Source organism: Arabidopsis lyrata, assembly GCF_000004255.2.
Source record: "Arabidopsis lyrata subsp. lyrata unplaced genomic scaffold ARALYscaffold_4, whole genome shotgun sequence".
Taxonomy (NCBI): Eukaryota; Viridiplantae; Streptophyta; class Magnoliopsida; order Brassicales; family Brassicaceae; genus Arabidopsis; species Arabidopsis lyrata.
In genome coordinates this window covers 5,373,328-5,395,280 of record NW_003302552.1, presented here as the reverse complement: position 1 = coordinate 5,395,280, position 21,953 = coordinate 5,373,328, and the positions used below count along the sequence as shown (strand labels likewise).

Here is a 21,953-nt window from a genome sequence, read left to right as displayed (position 1 = left end):
TGTAACAGCATGTTGTATTTCAGTATGATATCCAAATTCACCATATGGGAACAACAACGGGTACTGCAGACTCATAAGCAAAGGGTGGTCATCCCTTATTTGTTGTAGGTGGTTTGACTGTAACTCTAAGACAATATCTCTTTCACCAATATTAGTAGTTAAATCACCTACTATTAATCCAGCAACCTCTTGAATCTGTGGTAGATCATATTGTTTGCCTTTTCCTTTTTTGTCAACCAATTGTACCCGCAACTATTCTACGTTATTTCCATTGAATCTGTCTCGCGCTTTTCGAAAAAACATGCACAAGCAATTATGTTCGTCTAACATTTCAATCAAGCCTGCAACTATATCTTCCTCTAGCTGTGCAGCTGAGTCTCTTCGCGACATAGTGTTTATACGGTTTGAGACTTCATTTTCCGTGTCTATGATATACATCTGCAAGAACTTGGGGTTCTGTCCAGGCATGGGTAGAAGTGAACCAATGCGGTGGAAGACCTGACCATGTATTCTAAAAACCGGTGGGCCAGTTGCGTATGTTACACTATGATCTATTTGGGCTCCCATTGACGTGAATGCAAGGATAGAATTGTAGATTCGTATATTGATACGGAACGTCTTGCTATTGGCATGTAGGTATTCCAAATACGGAGGGGGTTGCTTGATTGGTGGGAGTTTGACACGGCCTTGTTGACAACATATTGTGAATATAGGTTCTCCGGTGCTTGGATCATTTCCAGTTTTTTCTGAATACCAGACCAAAGCTTTACAATGTGGGCATTGTAATATTGGGTTTTCCTGAACCATTGAAGCTGAAATAAGGATAATAGTAATAATTTTAGTAAAAGTTTTTTTTTGTGTTTATTTTGTTAGAAATATAGATTTGGTTAAGAAGACTTACCTTGAAGTTGTTTTCTCTGTTGCCGTGTTAATTTTTGGGAACTTGAAGCCTCGCCTGTTTGTGTTTAGTGTATATGTTACTATAATGTTTGTTGATTATTGTATTTGTTTTTTATGGGGAGTAGATTACCTTGGTGTTTTTTTGATAATCTTTTTGATAAAATGATAGCGCGTCTCAATGTTTGGGCATTTTTTCGCCTAACTGCAGTAGAGAGTAGTCATCATTTGTGAGTATATGAATTTGTATAGTGAAAGGAAAATGCATGATGACATATTAATTTAAGGGATTAGAGTGTTACCATATTCATAGCATCTTTCACAGCCACCTATTTTTTGGGACAAATTTGGAGGTATTGGCAAGTATTAGTATAACATTCTATAGTGTGGTTTTTCTGTATTTTGGTAAAGGTGTATATTTGTAATAAACTTACAGTCATAGTACTTGAGAGTGCGAGGAGGAGTTACTTTTCTGCCTTCCTTTGGTGATACTGCATAAATAGTTTGTAAGCTTTAGAACAAATGGGACTTTGTGTGGATATGTAACTGAAAGTGAAAATGCTGTGATTGGACATAGGTTTTGGTACCTCTTTTTTTTTTATGTGAATGTGGTTTGTTTTGACTCTTTTGGTTTTTTTTTTTTACTTTTGTTGCCTGTAGAACTTGAAGCAGCCAGTTGAGTAGATGCCTGAGATTGTCGTCTATGCCATCTTTTAGAAAGCATGATTGCTTTTCTCATAGAGCGTGCATTCTTATGACCATCTGTATAATAAATTAAGAAAAGATTAAATAGAATTAATCACAAATGGCCTTTCTACCTTGTTTTGTGAAGTTGTGTAAGTTTCATTGTTGGAGTGGAAAGTACCATATTTGTAGCAGCTGATGCATCCGCCTAGGTTTGAAATAAGATGCATTTAGAATATAATTGACATTGTGGTTAGCGTTTATATTTGAATTATTTGTTGTTTATTATATTATAATTGTAATGAGAAATTTACAATGATAACCGATGATTGATGGTGTTGCAGGGATTGGTAAGTTTGTGCGCCGGCGTTGTTGATGGGTTTGACCTATTAAAAGAGATCTTATCAGCATGTGTAAGGTTTTAAGTTTTTTTTTTTTTAAATGTAGATTTGAAGATATAATATAGAGCTGGAGTTAAGTTTACCATCCAGCTGCTCTATAAAGTCATCTTCTTCACGTTGTCTTACCTGTGGGGTTTTATTTTCGCCATTGTTCGAAACTCTCTGTAAAGCCTTCCAATACCTGCAAACATGAAATAAGCAGTTAGAAAAACATTGTATTTTTTGTTAATGCTTTGCAGTGCATAATTTTCAAACGATGAAAGGTGTTATTTGCATGAACCAAAAAATGGAATAAAGATTGGGTAGAGAGAAGGTGGGAGGTTTTTTTGAAGAACAGTTTTGTTTGTAGGGAAACAATATATTTTATTCTGTGATATTTTTTAGAATTTAATACAATTTTTTTTTGTATTATAGGTTACTTTCATGATTTTGTAAATATATGTGATTTCCGTTTCTTTGTTTGAAATGGAAAATTGCTATATCAAAGTTAAAATCTGCGTAGTTTTAGGCGTCAATTAGTTTTGATGGTGAAGTGATTTAAGAGTCAAATGTACTACGAATTTGACCGTTTTAAGTTTGACTTAGACTTGAAAGAAAGCTGAAGATGATGTTTTTTGTATTTACAATCGTTGGTTGAAATTAGGAGAAATGAGATTTTATTTAATTTAGAAGTTGTTGTAGAGAAACATCATTTATTTAAGAAAATAAGAGAAGGGAAACTATGAAATAACACAGAATGCATGACTCAGAAATAATAAGAAAAGCTAGACTCTTAGACGATAAGTGAACTATGAAATAACGCAGAATGCAAGACGCAGAAATAATAAGGAAAGCTTGACTCTTAGACGATAAGTGGGTAGGTGAAGTTGGCGAGATTGATCTTCAAATGCATGTATGAGATTTGGTGGTGGATTTAGTAGTTGTGGCGAAGACGCTTGTATGTCTTGTTCTTAGTGTGTTCCTCCAAATCTAAGTCGTCCACCTTGTTTTTGGCTTTTCCAGATGCAATATGAGTGGCATGTTCGGGTTCTTCTGTTGCCATCTCTTTTTGGTTTGACTTGTAGTGGATGTCAATATTATCCTCGATTATACGGGAGACTGTGAAAGTTTGGCGAGTTGCCCGGAAATTGTATGGTGTCAGCTTGACCTGGAATTTGCATGTGCGTCCAACAATATCCAAGATACACTGTGGGGTCTTCTTGCTAATTAGTTCACATTCATCAGGATCATCACCCTGTTAAGAATAACGTGATGTGGATAAATAATTATTTGGGTTGTTAAATAATTTGGTTGAACTTGATGTGGATAAATAATTATTTGGGTTATTAAATAATTTGGATAAACTTTACCTCAGGGTATTCACTTGCAAAAACTTCCGGAGCTCTTCTTCCAGCAAAGTGTATGCCTTCACGGTCGAAAATGACAAAGGTTGCAAGGCCGTTGTTCTCATCAGAGACTGATATTTCAAAACGATACCTAAGCAAACATTGGCGATGATTTTAAGGTATTAGATCAATATATACACTTTATAAAATGCTGGAGATTAAATTGTTGTAATTCTTATAGCTAGAACTTTACCTGAGCACCCCAACCTTGTTAGGTTTCTTACAGGTTGTGCAAGTCATTGTTGTATCCAACTTTTCCAGCATTGTATTGCAGTAGGTGCATGAAACGTAATTCCAGTGATATTCTCCAAGTACGTTGACAATGGTGGCAACACATTGAAAGCTGATTTCCTGCTTATTTTTATTGTTAGGGGTTTTTTGACAGAACCTTAATTTGAGAAGTAAGACTTTTGGTAAAGGTTGGAAGTTACCTGTGGGGTTTTGTTTTTGATAAACTCGTGAAGCTCATTTAGAGTAAGTGTTTCGATTTTGGTTATTGCGGAAGATGAGCTACCAAAAGTTGGGTCTTGTTCACTTAACCTGAGGATTACAAAGGAGTTGAGTTTTATTATATTTGTAGTGAGTATTTGTAAATTGGAAAGTAGTAGGCGGAAGTGAAATATACCATGTATTAAACTATGTGGTTTCAGCAATGTCTGTGTCAAAGAAGAGGCGAGAAGCAGATGTAGAACTTAGCGTGACAGCACCTACATAGTGGAGCTGTAAAGTAAGAGATTGCTTATGCAGTTTACGTTTGATATGGAGTGTGCATACCTCCGAGGAATTTTGCGTTGACAGTGGTGAGCAGTAGGATAGTTGGTTTGGTTTCGCTTGCATTCCACCGTGTGCGGAACTTTGCAGCAATGTTATCCCAGAGGTAGATGCGAACAGTTTCGCCGCTGTGTGGAATAAGTTTGTAAAGGGTTAGATAGAATTAAGTTGAAACCTTAGGAGATGGTGAAGAGACTCATGGGATTTTTAAAAGAGTTTGTGATGCAAGTATGTGAGACAATTAGTCAATAGCAAATAGTAACTCAAGATGCTGTAATTGATGGATAAGCTTGGTCTAGATTTTTGAAAATGTAAGAAACAATGGCAAGTTTTTTGTGTGCGTACTCTTTCATGAGGAGGTGCATGAAGACCTTATCCTTAGACTTCCCGTTGGCAGCTTTAGGTTCTTCAGCATTTGAGGTAGCAGCAGATAAATTATCTCCAGTTATGAGACGAATTTGACCAATAACATCTACAATTTAAACATTAGTATTTTTCAATTCTACAAATAAGGGATGAGGACCAGTAGGACTTGTAGGAAATCTACAATTGAAACAGAAGTTTATCTCGATGGAGCGTTTCTTACCGAATAGGTCTCCGTTTCTGTCTACAATAGCTGCGAAATCATTGAAAGAGCGGATCCTAAATTTCTGAGAGGCAATTTTATGCTCTCCCTTGGTAACTTCGTCCAAATCTGTTTTATTGGTGAAGCAGATGCCGTATTTGTGGGCAGAGACTTTGAAAAGTTTCTTGCAGGGACTGATGATGAACTTCTTCATCTTGTACACTGAATTTGGTTTGAGTGATTTCTCGTAGCGAGAGATTCTGTTTGCAGGTATGAAGGCTTGGATTGTTGTTGACTGATAGAATTGCAAAAGTTAGTATATAGATGGTGGCAAGATGCTTAAGCTTATATGGAATTTGTTTGAGTGAATACCTTTTCGTCGATGAATAGGAGCTCAAGACCAATGAGACTATTGCCTCTTGTGTGATTGCGAGCCTCCCAGAAATGGATCAATCTGAATAAGACTTCTTCTTCGCTAAAAACACCCTCAAGGTCATCGAAAGTTTTTCTGCTGAGCGGTTTCTCAGTGAGTGAGGTAGGTGAAGCTGCCATGGCTGTTTTTCTGGGTGGTGTTAGAAACTTTTGGTGGTGATGACCATGATTTTATAGTGCCTGTGATGAGAGGATAACAATAAGATTGAAGTGGGCATTTAAATCTAGGGAGTGGGAAATTAAGAAGAGTAACTGATAACGGTGATGCTTAATTGCAGAAACTGGGAAGACGAAGCGCTTGGAGTTGGTGTTCGTCAATGGCGACGTAGGGTTTGAAGTAGAAGAAGAAGAGTTTGTGGTGTGTCGATGGAGAAGAGATATATTAGTTTGGGTTTGTGGTTTTTCTTTTTAAGTATAGATTGGGCTTAGTTTCTTTATTTTTGGCAGAGCCCAATAGTTGGGGTTCCTACCTCATTTTTAAAAGATTTCGTTTTATTAGGGAGTGGGTGGGAGATTTTTTTCCGGAGATTTTGATGCTGATGTGGCATCCTCTAAAGTGGGTTCTTTTATAGTTGACGTGGACACTTTCCGAGGGCTCAAGTAGTCCCTTTGGATTTTGATGCTGATGTGGCATCCTCTAAAGTGGGTTCTTTTAAAGCTGACGTGGACATTCTCAGAGGGCTCAAGTAGTCCCTTTTATTAGTATAGATTAGGTGAGTACGAACGGGTTTTCATCCATACTAATTAGAAAGTATACAACGCACTGTGTGAATTTGAAATTAATATAATATATATATATATGTTATGACTAATATACATTAAAAATGTTTAGCTATTTAAAAAATAGATCATCTTTGTATTTTATAGTAAATAAAATTATTATTATCATTAATTTTCAAATGCAACATATAGCCATAAAATTTTGTTGAAATTGATGACCAAAAGAGATAGAAAACACAAATGAAGATAGTAATATGGTATAGAAAGATGATTGGTGACTATGAAGTATGTGAGATCATAACACAATAAAATTTAAGAAATATACATTAATTTGCATTCAAAATCAAATTAAATAGGAAATTTGTTAGATATTATTAAAAAAAAAGAATATGATGAAATATAAAATCAACATTTTATTATATGACATTAAATTTGTGATTTTTGATTTCTTTTTCTTAACCTTTAATACAATTTAAATATTGATTTTTTTTAAAATGTCAACTTACCAATAAAGATAGAGTGAAATTCTTTTTTTATATAATATATATATGAAAATAATTCTTGTACATTTTCTTTTCATATGTAAAACAAATGAATGAAACTAACTTTGTAAAAAAGTTAAGAACATGGAAAAACACATAAAATTAGATGGATGAAATGATTAATATTTATAAATAAAGATTAGACTTTCACTATATATCTTAGAGATTACACTTTGTTCAATATGTAACTAAATTATAGTTATCATTATTCATTCCAATGGGCACTAAAAACGACCGTTAATTGCATGAGTCTAATTCCAATTCGTCGTGGTTTCTGATTCTTCTAGCTTTCTATAGAGTCCAAGATCTCTTAATTTGATGCACATGAAGTTCTTCAACGGATGCAAAACCTTCGGAGTTTCGAATATGTCCGAAAACGCATTTTGCTCGTCTTTTGGTCTTTTTTTGCCATAAAACTCAGAAATGCTTCTTGACTTCATAAATACTTGAATATCTCCTCTTTAACTTTGAAATCACACAAAATGTTTCTTAAAACATATGAAAACAATAGCTAATATATGTAAAAATACAAAGTTATCAGCTACATAAAAAAATGTTTGGTAGTCTTAAATATATCTTGAAAGAAGTGACATTTGTTCTTTATTTTTTCCGTAGATATTTGCAGTGGAGCGAGATTTCCATGCTTACGCGAAACATTATCTATTGATTCTATACTTTCCGGGTTTCCTCTGCTTTCAGGGTTGTTGAATCAATTTCCTAAAGGAAATGATAAGAACATCTTTGTAAATCATTTCTAAACCAAGCTTGACAACATGATGGAAGATCAGGTAATACTTCTTTAGGACTGTATAAACTGCTTATATAATACAGTTGTAAACTCAATACTTGATTATATATTCACAGGTTACATGGCAACCTTATAAAATTTCTGACCGTGACCTTGAATTGCATGATGAGTACAAAGATCATGTTTATATGATCTATTCATGTGCAGCTTGTATTTGCTTTAATGTCGTCGCATATAATTGCCCTCATAATTTCTTCAAGCAATTGGGACCAGCTGAGGTGTGCACACCTAATGAGATGCCAGATATGAAGATACATCCCAAATTATCAATTAGCAAGAACAAAGACAAGGATTGGAGAACAACGAGTTTATATGCTAAAGTGAATCAGTGCTGGAACAAACAACATTACTATGTCGTGAATGCTGGACATGTGACTTCAATTTATTGATAACATTCATTACAAGAATATCGAGTATTCATAGCAAAAGAAGATAGTGTTTTAAGTGCTTATGCTATAGTTAACATAGCCTTGATTTTATATAAAAATAGATGAAAGCCCGCGCTACGCGGCGGTATATTTTTTTTATAAATAAATTTGTTTCAATATAAGTATGATGAAGAAATTTAAAAAGCTCTTGAGATCTGATATTTTGCATTTTCTCATATTTTAGTAGTTTTTACTTTACGTATTATTTACTATTAGTAGTTTCTCATATTTTAGTAGTTTTGTAAATATTAATAAACATATGTTAAATATTACTTTTACAAAATAAATTGTTGATATAAACACACAGATAATTAATTTATTTGTTGATATAAACTACCACATAATAGTTCAAATTCATATTATTTTATAAGTGACAAACTATATTTGTTTTTCTTATAAAAATCATATGAATTTCATTGTAAATATTTTTTTAAAAGATCTCAATGATAACTTCTATCTTTCTTCTTTTATTTTATCTTTTTTTTTTGTAATTTCACTCATCAATTGAAATTCTAATGCTAGATTTCATACTAATGGTTTCATCTTTATAGGATTTAATAAAATGAATTTTTTTTAATTATAGTTATTGTTTTCTATATTTAATTAAAAAATCATATGAATTTCATTCTAAATATTATTTTTAAAAGATCTCAATGATAACTTCTATCTTTCTTCTTTTTTTTTTTTATCTTTTTTTTTGTAGTATCACTCATCAATTGAAATTCTAATGCTAGATTTCATACTAATGGTTTCATCTTTATAGGATTTAATAAAATGAATTTTGTTTTAATTATAGTTATTTTTTTCTATATTTCACTCCATTTAAGTATGAGCGCTAGGTTTCATTCTAACTAAATTAAATTTTCTTGACACAGATGATTTCATTTTTTAATCTTAAGGACCAAATTTTTTTAATGAAGTTCTTTTTGTTTTCTTAAAACCCTAAACCTCAATTTATAAAATAAACATTATATCTATCTTTATATAGTTATCTATGATACATATATTAAAAATGAATTACAAAATTTATTTGTGATTAAAAGTGGTAAGAAAAATATATTTGATAAATGTATAAAAATAATTTATTTTATTAAATATTGCATAATTAAAAAAATTATATGAATAAGTTAAAAAATAATCAAACATCTAAAGTAGATAATAGAAATGGATCTTTTCAACTTCATTATCTTGTTGTGCCATGATTGAAATTGGTATATTTAACTCTCTATCACCAATAAACTTGAAAGTTTTGTTATAACCATCAAAACTTTTATTTTACATATGTGAATTTAATTTAAAAATATGAAAATTTAAGAAGAAATAAGTATAATCTAGTATGGCTTTAGAAATATACAAAAATAAATAAAATTTAAGATATATATATATATATATATATATATATATATAATACTTTCTAAAAGAAATTTAGAATCAAATTCTTGATTATCAACCCATATAACAACATAAAAATAGACACATAAATATAGTAGAAGAAAATGAGAGAAATGATTACTTATAAAGATGTTAATCTGAAATACACAATGAAGATGCATCTTTAAAAAACAAAACAAAAAATTGATGTAAGATATATATTATATAGTTTATAAAATTAAATTTAGAACGAAGTTCTTACAATAATATTTAAATTGACTTTTCTAATCCATACAACAACAACCACAACAACAAAAAACACAACAATTTGTTTTTTTAAAGATTTGAGATATAATGGAAGAGGATGAGAGAATAAGAAAATGAGTATTTATAGTATGAGAAGTAAGAAAAGTTACAATGTTTTAAAAAATTATAGGAGTTACATTAAAAAATAAATTATAGGATTTACATTTTCCAAATTATTTTGTAAATAACATATTAAATACATTTCCTATAAAATCATATGAAGTGCTATCAAAAGCTTTAAAAAAAATCCCAAAGATTACTTTCATTGTTTAATCTCTTTTTATATTCCCCTTAATTTAAGTTATATTGCTAGAAAAATTCTATATTGCTATATATAGAAAAAATCTTACACTACAAAATTTGAATTAAATAAAATTTTTAATGATCTTTATATAATTATATGTTGAATAAAAAAAACTAAATATAATGATGAGTATACTAAAAATATGTATTACAATTTTTTGGAGGTAAGAGAGAGTTAAGGAAAATTAATTTGATAATTGTATTACAAAAAATTATTTCGTTAAAATATTGCATACTTTTAAAAAAAAAATAAATATACAGAAATATATAAGAAATATAATATTTATTTTCAATGCGCGAACTTTCAAATTTATGTATGATTTGTCCACTTGGTAATTTATTTTCAAAAATATATGTATGATTTGTTTACTTGTAAACGCTATCAATGTGTTGGGTAGATAAAAATTTGATACGCGGGAAAATATTTGCTCCTATAATAGGAGGAGAAATTAATCGCTATGTATATTGTGGACAACGTAACCAAAAATTTAAGTCCCCGCCTCTGAAAAAACAACGTTAAAATTAATTCTATTTCTCGAAATCAAATCTCTCTCTCTCTCGAAATCTCTCACTCGAAATCTCTCACTCGAAGGTTTTAGCAGCTCGAAATCTCTCTCTCGAAGGTTTTATAGTTCAGCTCGAAATCCGTAAACCCAAAATTCCATTTCACACTTCGTAACCCTAATCTTCGAAATCTCTCTCTCTCTCTCGAAATCTATCTTTCTCGAAATCTATCTTTCTCGAAATCTCTCTCTATCTCTCAAAAGTTTTGGTTCAACTTGAAATCTCTCTCTCGCTCTCAAATTCTCTCTCGAAAACTCTCACTTCGTAACCCTAATCCGACAAAGCGGAGGGATTCTCGTCAATTTCTCAAGAACGAAGGTTAGATTTTTGGTTTTGGGTTAAATTGATTCTGATCTTGGGTTTTATCTTTATCGATCTAATGTAAAATTGAAACAATTTTGTTGTTTTTTCCTATCATCTATTGATCTAATTAAACTCAAAATCATCTATTGTAAAACTCAAAATCAAATCGATTCTTCGTTTTTTGCAGTAAGGAGTTTTCTGTAAGGAGTTCATAACTTTGGCTGGTGAGTAATTAGTTCTTATTTTTTGTGTTTTTGATACAATGTACGTAATTAGTTTTCTATAAGGAGTGCCAGATTTACATATGTTTGTCTGATCTTTGTATGTATACTTGGTTAGGGAGCTTTGGTGTTGTTATAACATGGAAAATGCAAGCAAGAATCGACTCAAAATGAAGCTGCAGGCACTACACAGCACAATGCAGAGGAAGATGTCTGTACACAGGATGATCAAGAAACTATCCAGCCATAACCTGGAGCAACTGAAACCCATGAAACAAAAACCAAATCAAGGAAAGCAAGATGGTCTACAAAGATGCGTGGAGTTGCTAAACACCATGATGATTAGGTTGATGTTGAATACACTCTTCTAGGTGAACTTGTTGGGAAAGGGTCCGTATCACTTTCTTCATTTCTTGGGCCTCTGGTGAGGGAGCATGTACCCGTACTACTTGATGATTGGAGGCGTATGGATAATCAAACAAAAGACTGACTTTGGGTTAATTCAATCAGGAAAAACAAGCTGATCATAAATAATCTGTGATGTGATTGGACTACAAAAAAAAATAACACAAAGACAATGCTATATAGAGTACAATTAACAAAACGCTGTTATATACTAAATAATAGCATTGCAACAGTGTTATTGTAACTAAACTAATAACAGTATAAACAATGCTATTATAAAAGACAAAACAATAGCACACTTAAAAACCACTTTCTTATATGATCGACCTATTATCGCGGCCGATGACAGAGCGTTTCTTAAACCGCTATCGTTTTAATAAATTGTGTTTTTCAGACGCTAAGAATAATTGTTTTTCATGTAGTGATTAGATATATTTACCTACAATTTTTCAACTTCAATAACTTCACTAGAGATTCCCTTGAGAATTTCCTTGTTTCTAATGTTAAATGTGTATAATGCAAAGTCAATTGGGATTTAACGAATCTAGACCAGTTACACATAATACTTTTTAAGAAAAAATATCATAAAATGAACACTACAAGAAAACATCATAATTTCCGACGATGGTATTGGTCGGAAATTCGTCGGAAATAGCATATTCCGATACATTTCTGACAAAATCAAATTCGTCGGAATTCTCTGGTCGGAAACCATAAGTCGTCGGAAATTTTGTCGGAAATATTTGTCGGAATTTTGTCGGAAATTTCCGACAAATTTCCGACGACTATTCATATAGTGGTCGGAAATTCGTCGGAAATTTCCAACCACTTTTAAAATAAAAATAAATATATACCGAAATTAATTCCGACAAAATTCCGACGACTTTTCTATTTTAAAAAAAAAACAAAAAAAAAACAAATAAGAGTATTATAGTTAAAATTAAAATAATTATTGAATATCTACAAAAATAGATTAATTGTCACATAACCAATTTTCATTATCAACAAATGAGAATTAAAATTAAATTAATTAAAATGAATAAATATATAAATACATAAATGTCTCTATTAATTGAACAAGAGAATGAAATGTTGAACTTTAAAAAAAGGAATGATGTTTGAAGTAGAGAGAAGAAGATGTTAATAGAGATTGAGATTGTTGTGTTTGGAATTGTGAAATGGATGAAAACTCATTTGGTATATATAGAAAAAATTTCCGACAATGTACTTCGTCGGAAATTTGTCGGAAACTACAAAACGCGGTAAATTCATTTGAATTGAATGTACAAAGGCGGGAACATGAAAAATCATACATTTTCCGACGAAATTCCGACGAACGTAGAAATTTCTGACGAATTTCCGACGAAATTAATTATTAATTAATTATTTACTTAATTATAAATTATTTAATTTTTTCAAAAAAAAATTCAAAATAATATTTCTGACGACTTTCCGACGAAATTAATTATTTATTTATTATAAATTATTTATTTTTTGTTTTTTTTTTAAATAAAAATGATTAAATAAATAATTTCCGACGAATTTCCGACTAAACTTTCCGACAAATTTCCGACTAACAAAACTTTCCGACTTAAGTTTCGTCGGAAATTCGTCGGAAATATTAAAGGTTGATACTCATAATTTCTGACGATTTTTCCGACTAATATTTCCGACCAAAGCGTCTGAATTTTGTCGGGAAATGTGCAGTGAATAAACATGTGTTCACCTAATATTTACGACGAGTTTTCCGACCAGTTTCCGACCAATTTCCGACCAATTTCTGACAAAATTAAATAGTCAAAATTTTCCATGTTTTCCGATGAATCATTCCGACAAAGTTCCGACGAATTTGTGGTCGTCGGAAATTTTTCTCTTTTTTCGACGATTTTCCGACGAATTTTTTTTTTCTCGGAATCTTATCGGAAACTCGTCGGAAACCTGTCGGAAAATTTCCGACCAAACATTTTGTCGGAAATTTTTCTCGGAAATGGCTATGTTTTCTTGTAGTGGAAATTAGCGAAGTAAAAAGTCGAATTGGTATGTTAGAGTCTCGAGATGAAATCTCTAACATTAAAAGAAGAGTTAGTAAGTTGGAAAAAACAATTAGTAGCCTCGTAAGATTTATTAAACCGTTGTTGGAGAAACAATAAGTCAAGAGAAATAGCTAGTGCAAGCTTTGTTCAAGTGACGTAATATCACGAATTTTAGACCAACAGATTTGTTAAAAACAACATTTAAAATGTTGGCTACTACCCACGTAAGACTTCAAAATATAATTTTTTAAAAAATGAAAATAAATTGAGAATGACATAGCTCGTAATTAGGTTCATTCATTAATGAAGTTTTCGTCATTAAACTTCCAAAATCGATGGTGAGAGCTGCTTTAACAAAACTCACCATCCAAATTATGTAAAGGATTTGGAATATAAAAACCCAATAATATCATTAATAAAAATATTATTATATGAATGAATTCTTTTTTTTTTAATGAATTTTATGATTTTTTAGTAGGCTAATGGTTTTATTTAAAAGCCCGACTAGTACATAACTAAAATAAAAATTAACAGTCCAACTAAATCATAATTGCCCTAACAATATATCTAAGCCCAACAAATAAGTAAAACAAGCAATAACGATTTAGATCCTTCACGAAACCATTCGTTTATCATCCAAGAACCACCGTTAATTTTTGTCAAATGTCGTCGTCAAGTTCCTTCTGTTGATCTCAATTTGGTAACTATAGAAAAAGAATGCCAACAGAATAAGCCGACGGACAAAAATAGACAAGTCGTAATAAAGAAAACTCGGAAATTAGATTATACGACATAAGACTGAAGATCACCAAATTATTGATTGGAAAGAAAAGTAGTAAAAATATAGAAACAACATGGGTCAAAACCAAGTCGCAAAAAATAAAAAGCACACAACAAAAGTTTAGATCTCCGATTATGTAATAATATGTACATAACATCCATGTCAGCTAAATTTATATTTTTCTCTTTCAGATTTATTTTTTTTTCTTTCTAAAAACTGATAATAATTTTATAAATTGGAATATGAACAATGACTTTTGAAATTCCTTTCATAATTTTATATATTAATAATATTTGTTTTACCAACTGAAAAGCCAAGCCCAAGCCCAATTCCAAGCCCAAATACAATCGCTATTTTTTCACTAAACCCGATTCCGTTGGTGAATCTGGACAGTCCCCTCAAATAAAACTTGTGAGAGCTGTTTCGTCGCTTTGATCGAAATGGCGTCGTCTTCTCCAACTCAGCTAGCTCACGTCCCGATTCCTCCTGAACCAGGTCCCTTCTTCTCCTTCGATTTCTTTCTCTATCCCTCAATTTTCTTTGTGTTTGTTTCACCATGCTTCGCTACTAGTAATTATCTTCCTTCAATTCCATTGCGATCGCTTAGCTTCGCTGTTTCGAATTTTTACCGTAATCGATCTGCTAAAATCCCTCAGATTCTCCCAAATAATTTTGTAGTTTTTCGCTTTTGATCAATTAATTGAAAATTAACTGATTCAATGTTAACGTTACTTCGTTTCTGATCGAAATGTGGGTTTAGTCATCTGTTTTCGCTCAATTCTTGTGGTGGTATAGGTGCAAAGTTAAGGAGTTTCTTCGTTATTACTTCGTTATTGCTCTATGCATACGAGTGATTCTTTCGTTGAGTTTATGATTTGATCTTTAATGTCTTGTGGAAATTTGGAATTGCGAAATTAAGCGGAATAATGATAAATGTATTTGTTGGATTAGATCATTATAGTATCTATGTTTGCAATTATACATGCTAGTTAGTTCAACATCTTTTGATCTAAAATGTGCTTAAGCGATTTTTCGTTTGATTCCTGTTTTGATCTAATGTCTTATGGACTAAGGAATAGCATGATTAAGTATAATGATGAATGTATGAGAGTTGGATTAGATCATTGTAGTATTTTTGTTCAGCAATTTGTTTGTATTTGGTGTATGCAAGTAGTGGATATTGTCATAAATCTCGTGTCTCATGTCTAAGTTTCACTCTGTAGGGGGAAGGTCACTGACACAAGAAGCTAACGAGCCACAAGTTCCGATTCACATAGTGACAGATCCTTTGCAACTTCCTGCTGATTTCCTGAACCCTTCTCCTGAAAAGAAATTGGTCATTGGTTTTGACTGTGAGGGTGTTGACCTCTGTCGACATGGAAAACTTTGTATCATGCAGGTATGACCTTTGTTTGTGTGTGGTTCCCTTTTAAATCGAATTTTAGATTTTAGATTATTTGTTTAATGATATTTTGGTAGTTTATAATTCTTACTGAAGATCTTGTCTTGGCAGATTGCATTCTCTAATGCAATATACTTGGTTGATGTCATCGAAGGTGGAGAGGTGCTTATGAAAGCCTGTAAGCCTGCACTCGAGTCTACTTACATCACAAAAGTTATTCATGATTGCAAACGTGATAGTGAGGTGTCTGAACTTTTTGTTTACTTGTTATTATAGCTCATGACATATTTATAATTCATGACAACATCGCTTATATTAATTTTCGTACTATAGGCTTTATACTTTCAGTTTGGGATAAGGTTGCACAATGTTGTGGACACTCAGGTATGTTTTCTATGTGACATTGAAAAATCTCTTGCTTAGGCTATTTCCTGCCCTAGAAATCTTGGTCCTGATTTTTGTATACTATTTTCTGGCTCACAGATTGCTTATTCTCTGATTGAAGAACAAGAAGGGAGGAGGAGACCTCTAGATGATTACATATCGTTTGTTTCACTCCTTGCTGATCCACGTTACTGCGGTACATTTTAGATTATCATGTTAGTTTTTATTTATGATTTATCTTAATATTTAATCCTCGCGGCATCTTGTTCTGGGCATGAATATACTGATTTCAGCTGAGCAAATGTTTATGCAAGTTCAACCTTATCTGTAGAGCCTGCTTTTTGGAACTTCTTGTTCTGGTTCATATCTTGCACCTTGACAAAGTGATATTGAGATTTTGCCTGTCATGTGGTGGTGAATCAATCACTTTACTTTTGTTTATTCTGTTTAGGTATATCCTATGAAGAGAAAGAAGAAGTTCGAGTTCTCATGCGCCAGGTTCATTACATTTCTGCTAAATCTTTGCTAGTGTTTAAATTTAAATTATGCTTCGAGAATGTATAGATTGGATAATGACTTTTTTTGTGTTGCCTTATCTTTCAAATTTAGGACCCAAAGTTTTGGACATACAGGCCGATGACTGAGCTCATGATCCGCGCAGCCGCCGATGATGTCCGCTTCCTTCTGTATCTCTATCACAAAATGATGGGAAAACTGAATCAGCGGTCACTATGGCATCTTGCAGTTCGTGGTGCTTTGTACTGTCGGTGTCTCTGCTGCATGAACGATGCTGATTTTGCTGATTGGCCAACTGTCCCTCCAATTCCAGGTTTGTGCATACATTAAGAATGTAGTTCAGGATATAACTAGGTTACTCTCAGCAGTCATGAAGATAAATAAAAATATTTCCTTCATTCTTTTATAATCGGTGTGGTCACACAGTTTTCCTCGTTAAGGTCGTATATGCTATAGACAGAAAGATAAAAAATCATGTGACATTAGTTTCGATTGGTTCACTGATTGTAGTTGGACTTTTAAGTGTTGCAGATAACCTGAAGTCAGAAGATCAATGTCTGGAAGAAGAGATCCTGTCAGTGCTTGATGTTCCACCAGGAAAGATGGGACGTGTGATTGGAAGGAAAGGAGCATCAATCCTCGCCATCAAGGAAGCTTGCAAGTATAAACCATTTCGTTCATGTTGTAGTAGTGCTAACAAGAAATTTGATATCTGACTTTCATATGATAGAAGTTATTTTTTTTGTCTAGCAGCGCGGAAATTCTAATTGGAGGGGCAAAGGGTCCACCTGACAAGGTTAGTCTTATTCCATCGGGGCACACAATCTACACATAGTTATAATATTTAGCTTTAAATGAGAGATTGGTGGAAGCCAAAGATGTAAGGTAGTGTTTTGTGGAAATGGGTTTTGGTGCAGATATTTGTGATTGGACCAGTGAAAGAAGTGCGTAAGGCGGAGGCTATACTGAGAGGAAGAATGATAGACTATTGAAGGAAATGAGGGTCCTTTGTAATCTGTCTCATTGCCCCTACCAAAAATACAAAAACCCTCTTTAAACTTGGAAACTCCATGGTTCAGTATGGACCCGAGAGTGTCTTCCCCTCTTTAATAAAAGTTATATCATTAACTTCCCATTCCATTTCCCGCAAGGGACTTTATAGTTTGATGAAACAAAAAGACCATATCAGGTGTGGTTTATTGACTTATGCGAGGTAGTTTTATCTGATTAACCGTTGAGATTGATTTTAATTACTTTGCGACTCAAAATGAGAGTCTGAAACCCAACGGTCTTAAATTTTGGTAGAGTAACGTTCAAGCCTCAATTGGTTTGTAAGCCCGTTCTGTTTCCTTTTGTTTTAGTGAAACTGATAGTTGAGTTTTAGTTACTTTTTGTAGGTTTAATAATGATTCGTAACCCTAATTTATGTTTTCATACGAGTTAGTTCAGATTTGTGTGCAAATTGAGAATTGATCTTTAAAGTTTTACTACATCGTAGCCCTGGGCAAAAGAACCCGGACTGAGGATCCGACCCGAACCTAACCTGAAAATGAGATACCAAACCCGAACTGAAACTGGCAAAGTACCCGAATGGACCTACACCTCAAGACCCGAAAACTTGAATCTGAATGGACCCGACCCAAGAACCGAATGGATATCTAAACATACTTGAAATATAAATATATGCTAAAAATATTAGTAAAATTTATATTTGTAACCTACATACTCAAAATTACTTTTTTGGGTATTTCGGTACTTCCTGGTAATTTGGGTGATAGAAGTAAAAATAATTTTGGGTATCTCAGGTAATTTGGATATATTATAGTTAATATAAGTACAATTTTTCAGGTATTTCATATACACTAAAAGAATATTGGCTTTTAATAGCACAATACTATAGCGTTTTATTCACAAATGCTATTATAAGTATAAGGTCGAGTTTAAGATAGCGTTTGTAGTTTTAAAAACGCTATTAATAAAGTTTCGCAGAAAGAAAAATAAACACGCGCCTAATAATTTTGGGTTTCTATTTTTATAGCATTGTCTTTAATAGCAGAATTATCATAAAACGCTATTAAAAGTGAACCGGGAAAACCTAAAAATAATTGGCCTTGAACCGGGAAACTAAATTTGGCTTTTCCCTCTGAAAGTCTCGATATTTTCTAAGTCCTCAAAACAAGCTCTCAACACTCTTACTCGAAATTTTCTAAGTCTCAAATCTCTCAATCGATTCAAGCTCTCAAATCTCTCAGTCGATTCAAGCTCTCAAATCTCTCACTCGATTCAAGCTCTCAAATCTCTCAGCCGATTCAAGCTCTCAATCTCTATCTCACTCGATTATAAACGGTACTTTTGTGAAATTTCGTCTCGATTTAGGGTTCTTAAAAGTTGTAATTGATTCCAGTCGATTATTACCTTTGTTTGTAGGAAGATTTTGGCTTATTTGTCACGGTGAAAGGTATGTTACATTGTGAGGGTTTTTGATTTGGGTTTCAAATTGGATTTTCGATTTGGGGATAATGTTCGATTTGGGGATAATTGGGTTTTTCAATTTGGTTCTCATTCTGTTTCTTTATATTTGCGCAGATAACTATACAATCTCCTGTTGTCAAACTCGAATTACATAAGGTAAATTATTCGTTTACTAAGCTTGATTTCTCTTTGTATTTGCTGAAATTTAGCTTCGTTTCTTTTCAGTTTGGGTCTTATAGTTGTTTAGGTTATGTTTTATACATTTGTCTTATCTTTGAAACTCTTATCTCATATGTACATCTTGTGGAGCTGTGGTGTTCTTGTGACATGGACAAGTCTTGGGTTTGGCTTCCAAGGTATGTTACTTGCAGAGATTTTTGTAAATAGTTCTGTTAAGAAATGTTTTGAGATTGATTTTGAACATTGAAATTTTTATTAACCTACAGGACTAGCCTTGAGTATCATGAAGGTGCAAGTTCTTTTGTTTCTGAATCAGCAAAGCGTTTGGGTAATCTTGAAGAAATGTTATGTCCCTGCATGCATTGCCGCAATGTATGCCATCAGTCTAGAGAAACAGTCGTGGATCATCTAGTTATTAGGGGAATGGATCAGAAATATAAGAGGAGGACATGTTGGAGTTTGCATGGGGAGTTAATTAGTGACAACACAGCTGATGAAGCAAGACCAGAATTAGAAGCTCATTACTTGTTTAGAGCAGCTTTTGGAAGTGAAGGAAAGCCAGAGAATCATGATGAATACCAGTCAGAGTATGTTGAAAGTAATGAAGAATCAGAGTTTAGGAAGAAGTTGGAGGATGCTGAAACTCCACTGTACTCGAGTTGTCCTACTTACACTAAAGTTTCTGCGATTATGGCCCTTTACCGCATCAAAGTGAAAAGTGGTATGTCAGAGAACTTCTTTGATCAGCTTTTGACTATTGTTCATGACATGCTGCCTGAAGACAATGTACTTCCAACATCAACGTATGGGATGAAGAAATTCTTGAAGATATTTGGGTTTGGTTATGATGTTATTCATGCATGTAAGAATGACTGCATTCTTTACAGGAAGGAGTATGAAAATATGGTAAGCTGTCCAAGATGTAATGCATCTAGATGGGAAAGGGACAAGCACAGTGGTGAAGAAAAGAAGGGGATTCCAGCTAAGGTACTTAGATATTTTCCTATAAAGGACAGATTCAAGCGTTTGTTTAGATCCAAAAGATTGGCAGAGAATTTGCAATGGCATTTCAACAATGCTAATGAAGATGGTACCATGAGGCACCCTGTGGACTCTACAACATGGGCTCAAGTGAATTCTAAGTGGCCTCAGTTTGCTGCTGAGCCAAGAAACCTGAGGTTAGCGCTGTCAACTGATGGGATGAATCCTTTCTCCATTCAGAACACAAAGTACAGTACATGGCCGGTGTTGCTAGTAAATTACAACATGCCTCCAACAATGTGTATGAAGACAGAGAATATAATGCTGACAATGTTGATCCCAGGACCAACTGCTCCAGGTAACAGCATTGATGTCTATCTAGAACCATTAGTTGATGATTTAAATGATATGTGGAATGATGGCATTGAGGTGTATGACTCATTCATGAAGGAGACATTCACACTAAAAGCAATGTTGCTGTGGACTATTAGTGATTATCCAGCCTTAGGTACTTTAGCTGGTTGCAAAGTTAAAGGAAAACAAGCTTGTAATGTCTGTGGGAAAGACACACCATTTAAGTGGCTGAAGTTCAGTAGGAAATTTGTTTATATGGGTAATAGGAAACGGCTAAGACATGATCATATTTATAGACGCAGAAAAGTTTGGTTTGATAACACTATAGAGGAAGGGACTGCAAAAAGGATTGAAACAGGAGCTGAAATATTTGAGACATTGAAAGAGTTTAAGAATGATTTTGGAAGGCCATTACCAAAGAAGAGCAAAAGAACAAGAACAGAACCAGTTGAAGATGAGGTTATTGAAGAAGAAGAACCTACAGAAGATTGTTACATATGGAGATGGAAGAAAAGGTCTATCCTTTTTAAGTTAATATATTGGAAGGTTAGTCTTTTGTATAGCTTTGGTGATTTTGTGAAATTTATCTGATAACTAACTAGTAACTAATCAGTTTTTAATGTCTCAGGATATGCCGGTGCGACACAACATTGATGTGATGCATGTTGAAAAGAATGTGTCTGATGCCTTATTATCTTTGTTGATGCAAAGTGTTAAATCTAAGGATGGACTGAAGGCAAGAAGAGATTTAGAAGACATGGGAATTCGGAAAAATTTACATGTTCAGAATCGAGGTAAGAGACAATACTTACCTCCAGCTTCTTATTAGCTGTCCAAAGCAGAAAAAAGAAGATTCTGCAATAGGCTAGCAAAATTTAGAGGCCCTGATGGATATGCTTCAAATATTGCCAGTTGTGTTTCAGTGGAACCCCCTATGATTGGTGGCTTGAAGTCACATGATCATCATGTCTTGCTGCAAAATTTGCTGCCTGTTGCTCTCCGAGGTTTGCTGCCTAAGGGTCCTAGAATTGCAATTAATAGAATATGCAACTTCTTCAATCGACTATGTCAGCGTGTGATTGACCCTGAGAAGCTCATGTCAATGGAATCTGAGATTGTAGAGACATTGTGTCAGCTAGAAAGGTTCTTCCCTCCTTCACTGTTTGATATCATGTTCCACCTTCCTATACATCTTTCAAGAGAAGCTCGTTTGGGAGGTCCAGTGCATTTTAGATGGATGTATCCCTTTGAAAGGTAAATAATTTGTTGTTAATTGATATATGATTTGTTAAAAACAATATTATGGGTAATCATATTGTCTTAATGTGTAATAGGTACATGAAAACACTCAAGGCTTATGTAAAAAACTATACAAGGCCAGAAGCTTGTATGGCAGAAGGATACTTAGCTGGAGAATGTATTGCATTTTGTCTAGAGTTTCTACAAAATTCAGTACCTGTTCAAGAAACAATGAACCGCAATGAAGATAATGGTGTGGCAGATGATCTTGGTCTTGAAGGTCGTCCATTGAACCAGGGTCAAGAATTTTCATTGACTGATAAAGAGAGAGACATAGCACATCGGTATGTCTTGATGAACATGGCTGTAATGAATGCATATGTTGAGTAAGTTAATTTTCACTTATAACTTGTAGTTTCATTTAACTATTTTGTTTGGAAGCTTTTCAATTAATGAATATTTTTGTATAACAGGATGCACTTAGAAGAATTACAAACTACTAATG

The 21,953-nt window shown here is 33.2% G+C and overlaps 3 protein-coding genes and 1 long non-coding RNA gene across 6 annotated transcripts; 2 read left to right on the top strand and 2 right to left on the bottom strand.

Moving 5' to 3' along the window:
- Window positions 1–830: 830 nt before the first annotated feature.
- Window positions 831–1,408, bottom strand: LOC9314973. The gene is made up of 4 exons (XR_002332721.1): window positions 1,332–1,408; window positions 1,200–1,226; window positions 1,031–1,102; window positions 831–955 (listed from the first exon to the last, which is right to left on the bottom strand). It is a non-coding gene; the product is annotated as an uncharacterized LOC9314973 (long non-coding RNA).
- Window positions 1,409–2,615: 1,207 nt separating this feature from the next.
- Window positions 2,616–5,549, bottom strand: LOC9316793. 2 transcript variants are annotated; one of them, XM_021028900.1, is made up of 9 exons: window positions 5,076–5,549; window positions 4,725–4,998; window positions 4,484–4,610; window positions 4,142–4,266; window positions 3,993–4,074; window positions 3,799–3,913; window positions 3,561–3,718; window positions 3,332–3,458; window positions 2,616–3,216 (listed from the first exon to the last, which is right to left on the bottom strand). In XM_021028900.1, exons 1-5 carry the CDS (start codon window positions 5,253–5,255, stop codon window positions 4,004–4,006), a joined length of 777 nt encoding a protein of 258 aa, XP_020884559.1. In that variant the 5' UTR covers window positions 5,256–5,549; the 3' UTR covers window positions 2,616–3,216; window positions 3,332–3,458; window positions 3,561–3,718; window positions 3,799–3,913; window positions 3,993–4,003. The 2 variants fall into 2 exon arrangements, with proteins under 2 accessions (XP_020884559.1, XP_020884558.1); XM_021028899.1 differs by having other exon boundaries at window positions 2,658–3,216; window positions 3,799–3,907; window positions 5,076–5,548.
- An 8,735-nt stretch (window positions 5,550–14,284) lies between these two features.
- LOC9314972 lies at window positions 14,285–17,508 on the top strand. Of its 2 annotated transcripts, none has more exons than XM_021029638.1 (10): window positions 14,285–14,415; window positions 15,144–15,319; window positions 15,434–15,565; window positions 15,656–15,706; window positions 15,806–15,902; window positions 16,158–16,204; window positions 16,316–16,535; window positions 16,754–16,883; window positions 16,976–17,018; window positions 17,140–17,508. In XM_021029638.1, the coding sequence occupies exons 1-10, from the start codon at window positions 14,361–14,363 to the stop codon at window positions 17,212–17,214; spliced, it is 1,026 nt and encodes a 341-aa protein (XP_020885297.1). In that variant the 5' UTR covers window positions 14,285–14,360; the 3' UTR covers window positions 17,215–17,508. The 2 variants fall into 2 exon arrangements, with proteins under 2 accessions (XP_020885297.1, XP_002880724.1); XM_002880678.2 differs by having other exon boundaries at window positions 14,298–14,415; window positions 16,973–17,018.
- A 1,319-nt stretch (window positions 17,509–18,827) lies between these two features.
- Window positions 18,828–20,842, top strand: LOC110229414. The gene is made up of 2 exons (XM_021029530.1): window positions 18,828–19,050; window positions 19,141–20,842. The coding sequence occupies exons 1-2, from the start codon at window positions 19,022–19,024 to the stop codon at window positions 20,798–20,800; spliced, it is 1,689 nt and encodes a 562-aa protein (XP_020885189.1). The 5' UTR covers window positions 18,828–19,021; the 3' UTR covers window positions 20,801–20,842.
- Window positions 20,843–21,953: the final 1,111 nt, after the last annotated feature.

Excerpts from the sequence above, each read along its gene's own strand:
- LOC9316793 (XM_021028900.1), bottom strand. The coding sequence starts at position 5,255 with ATGGCAGCTTCACCTACCTCACTCACTGAGAAACCGCTCAGCAGAAAA. Across the intron at positions 4,611-4,724 it reads CAGAAACGGAGACCTATTCG|ATGTTATTGGTCAAATTCGT; the intron begins GTAAGAAACGCT and ends TTTAAATTGTAG. Across the intron at positions 4,267-4,483 it reads ATGCACCTCCTCATGAAAGA|CGGCGAAACTGTTCGCATCT; the intron begins GTACGCACACAA and ends TATTCCACACAG.
- LOC9314972 (XM_002880678.2), top strand. The coding sequence starts at position 14,361 with ATGGCGTCGTCTTCTCCAACTCAGCTAGCTCACGTCCCGATTCCTCCT. Across the intron at positions 15,320-15,433 it reads GAAAACTTTGTATCATGCAG|ATTGCATTCTCTAATGCAAT; the intron begins GTATGACCTTTG and ends TTGTCTTGGCAG. Across the intron at positions 17,019-17,139 it reads CAAAGGGTCCACCTGACAAG|ATATTTGTGATTGGACCAGT; the intron begins GTTAGTCTTATT and ends GTTTTGGTGCAG.
- LOC110229414 (XM_021029530.1), top strand. The coding sequence starts at position 19,022 with ATGGACAAGTCTTGGGTTTGGCTTCCAAG. Across the intron at positions 19,051-19,140 it reads TCTTGGGTTTGGCTTCCAAG|GACTAGCCTTGAGTATCATG; the intron begins GTATGTTACTTG and ends ATTAACCTACAG.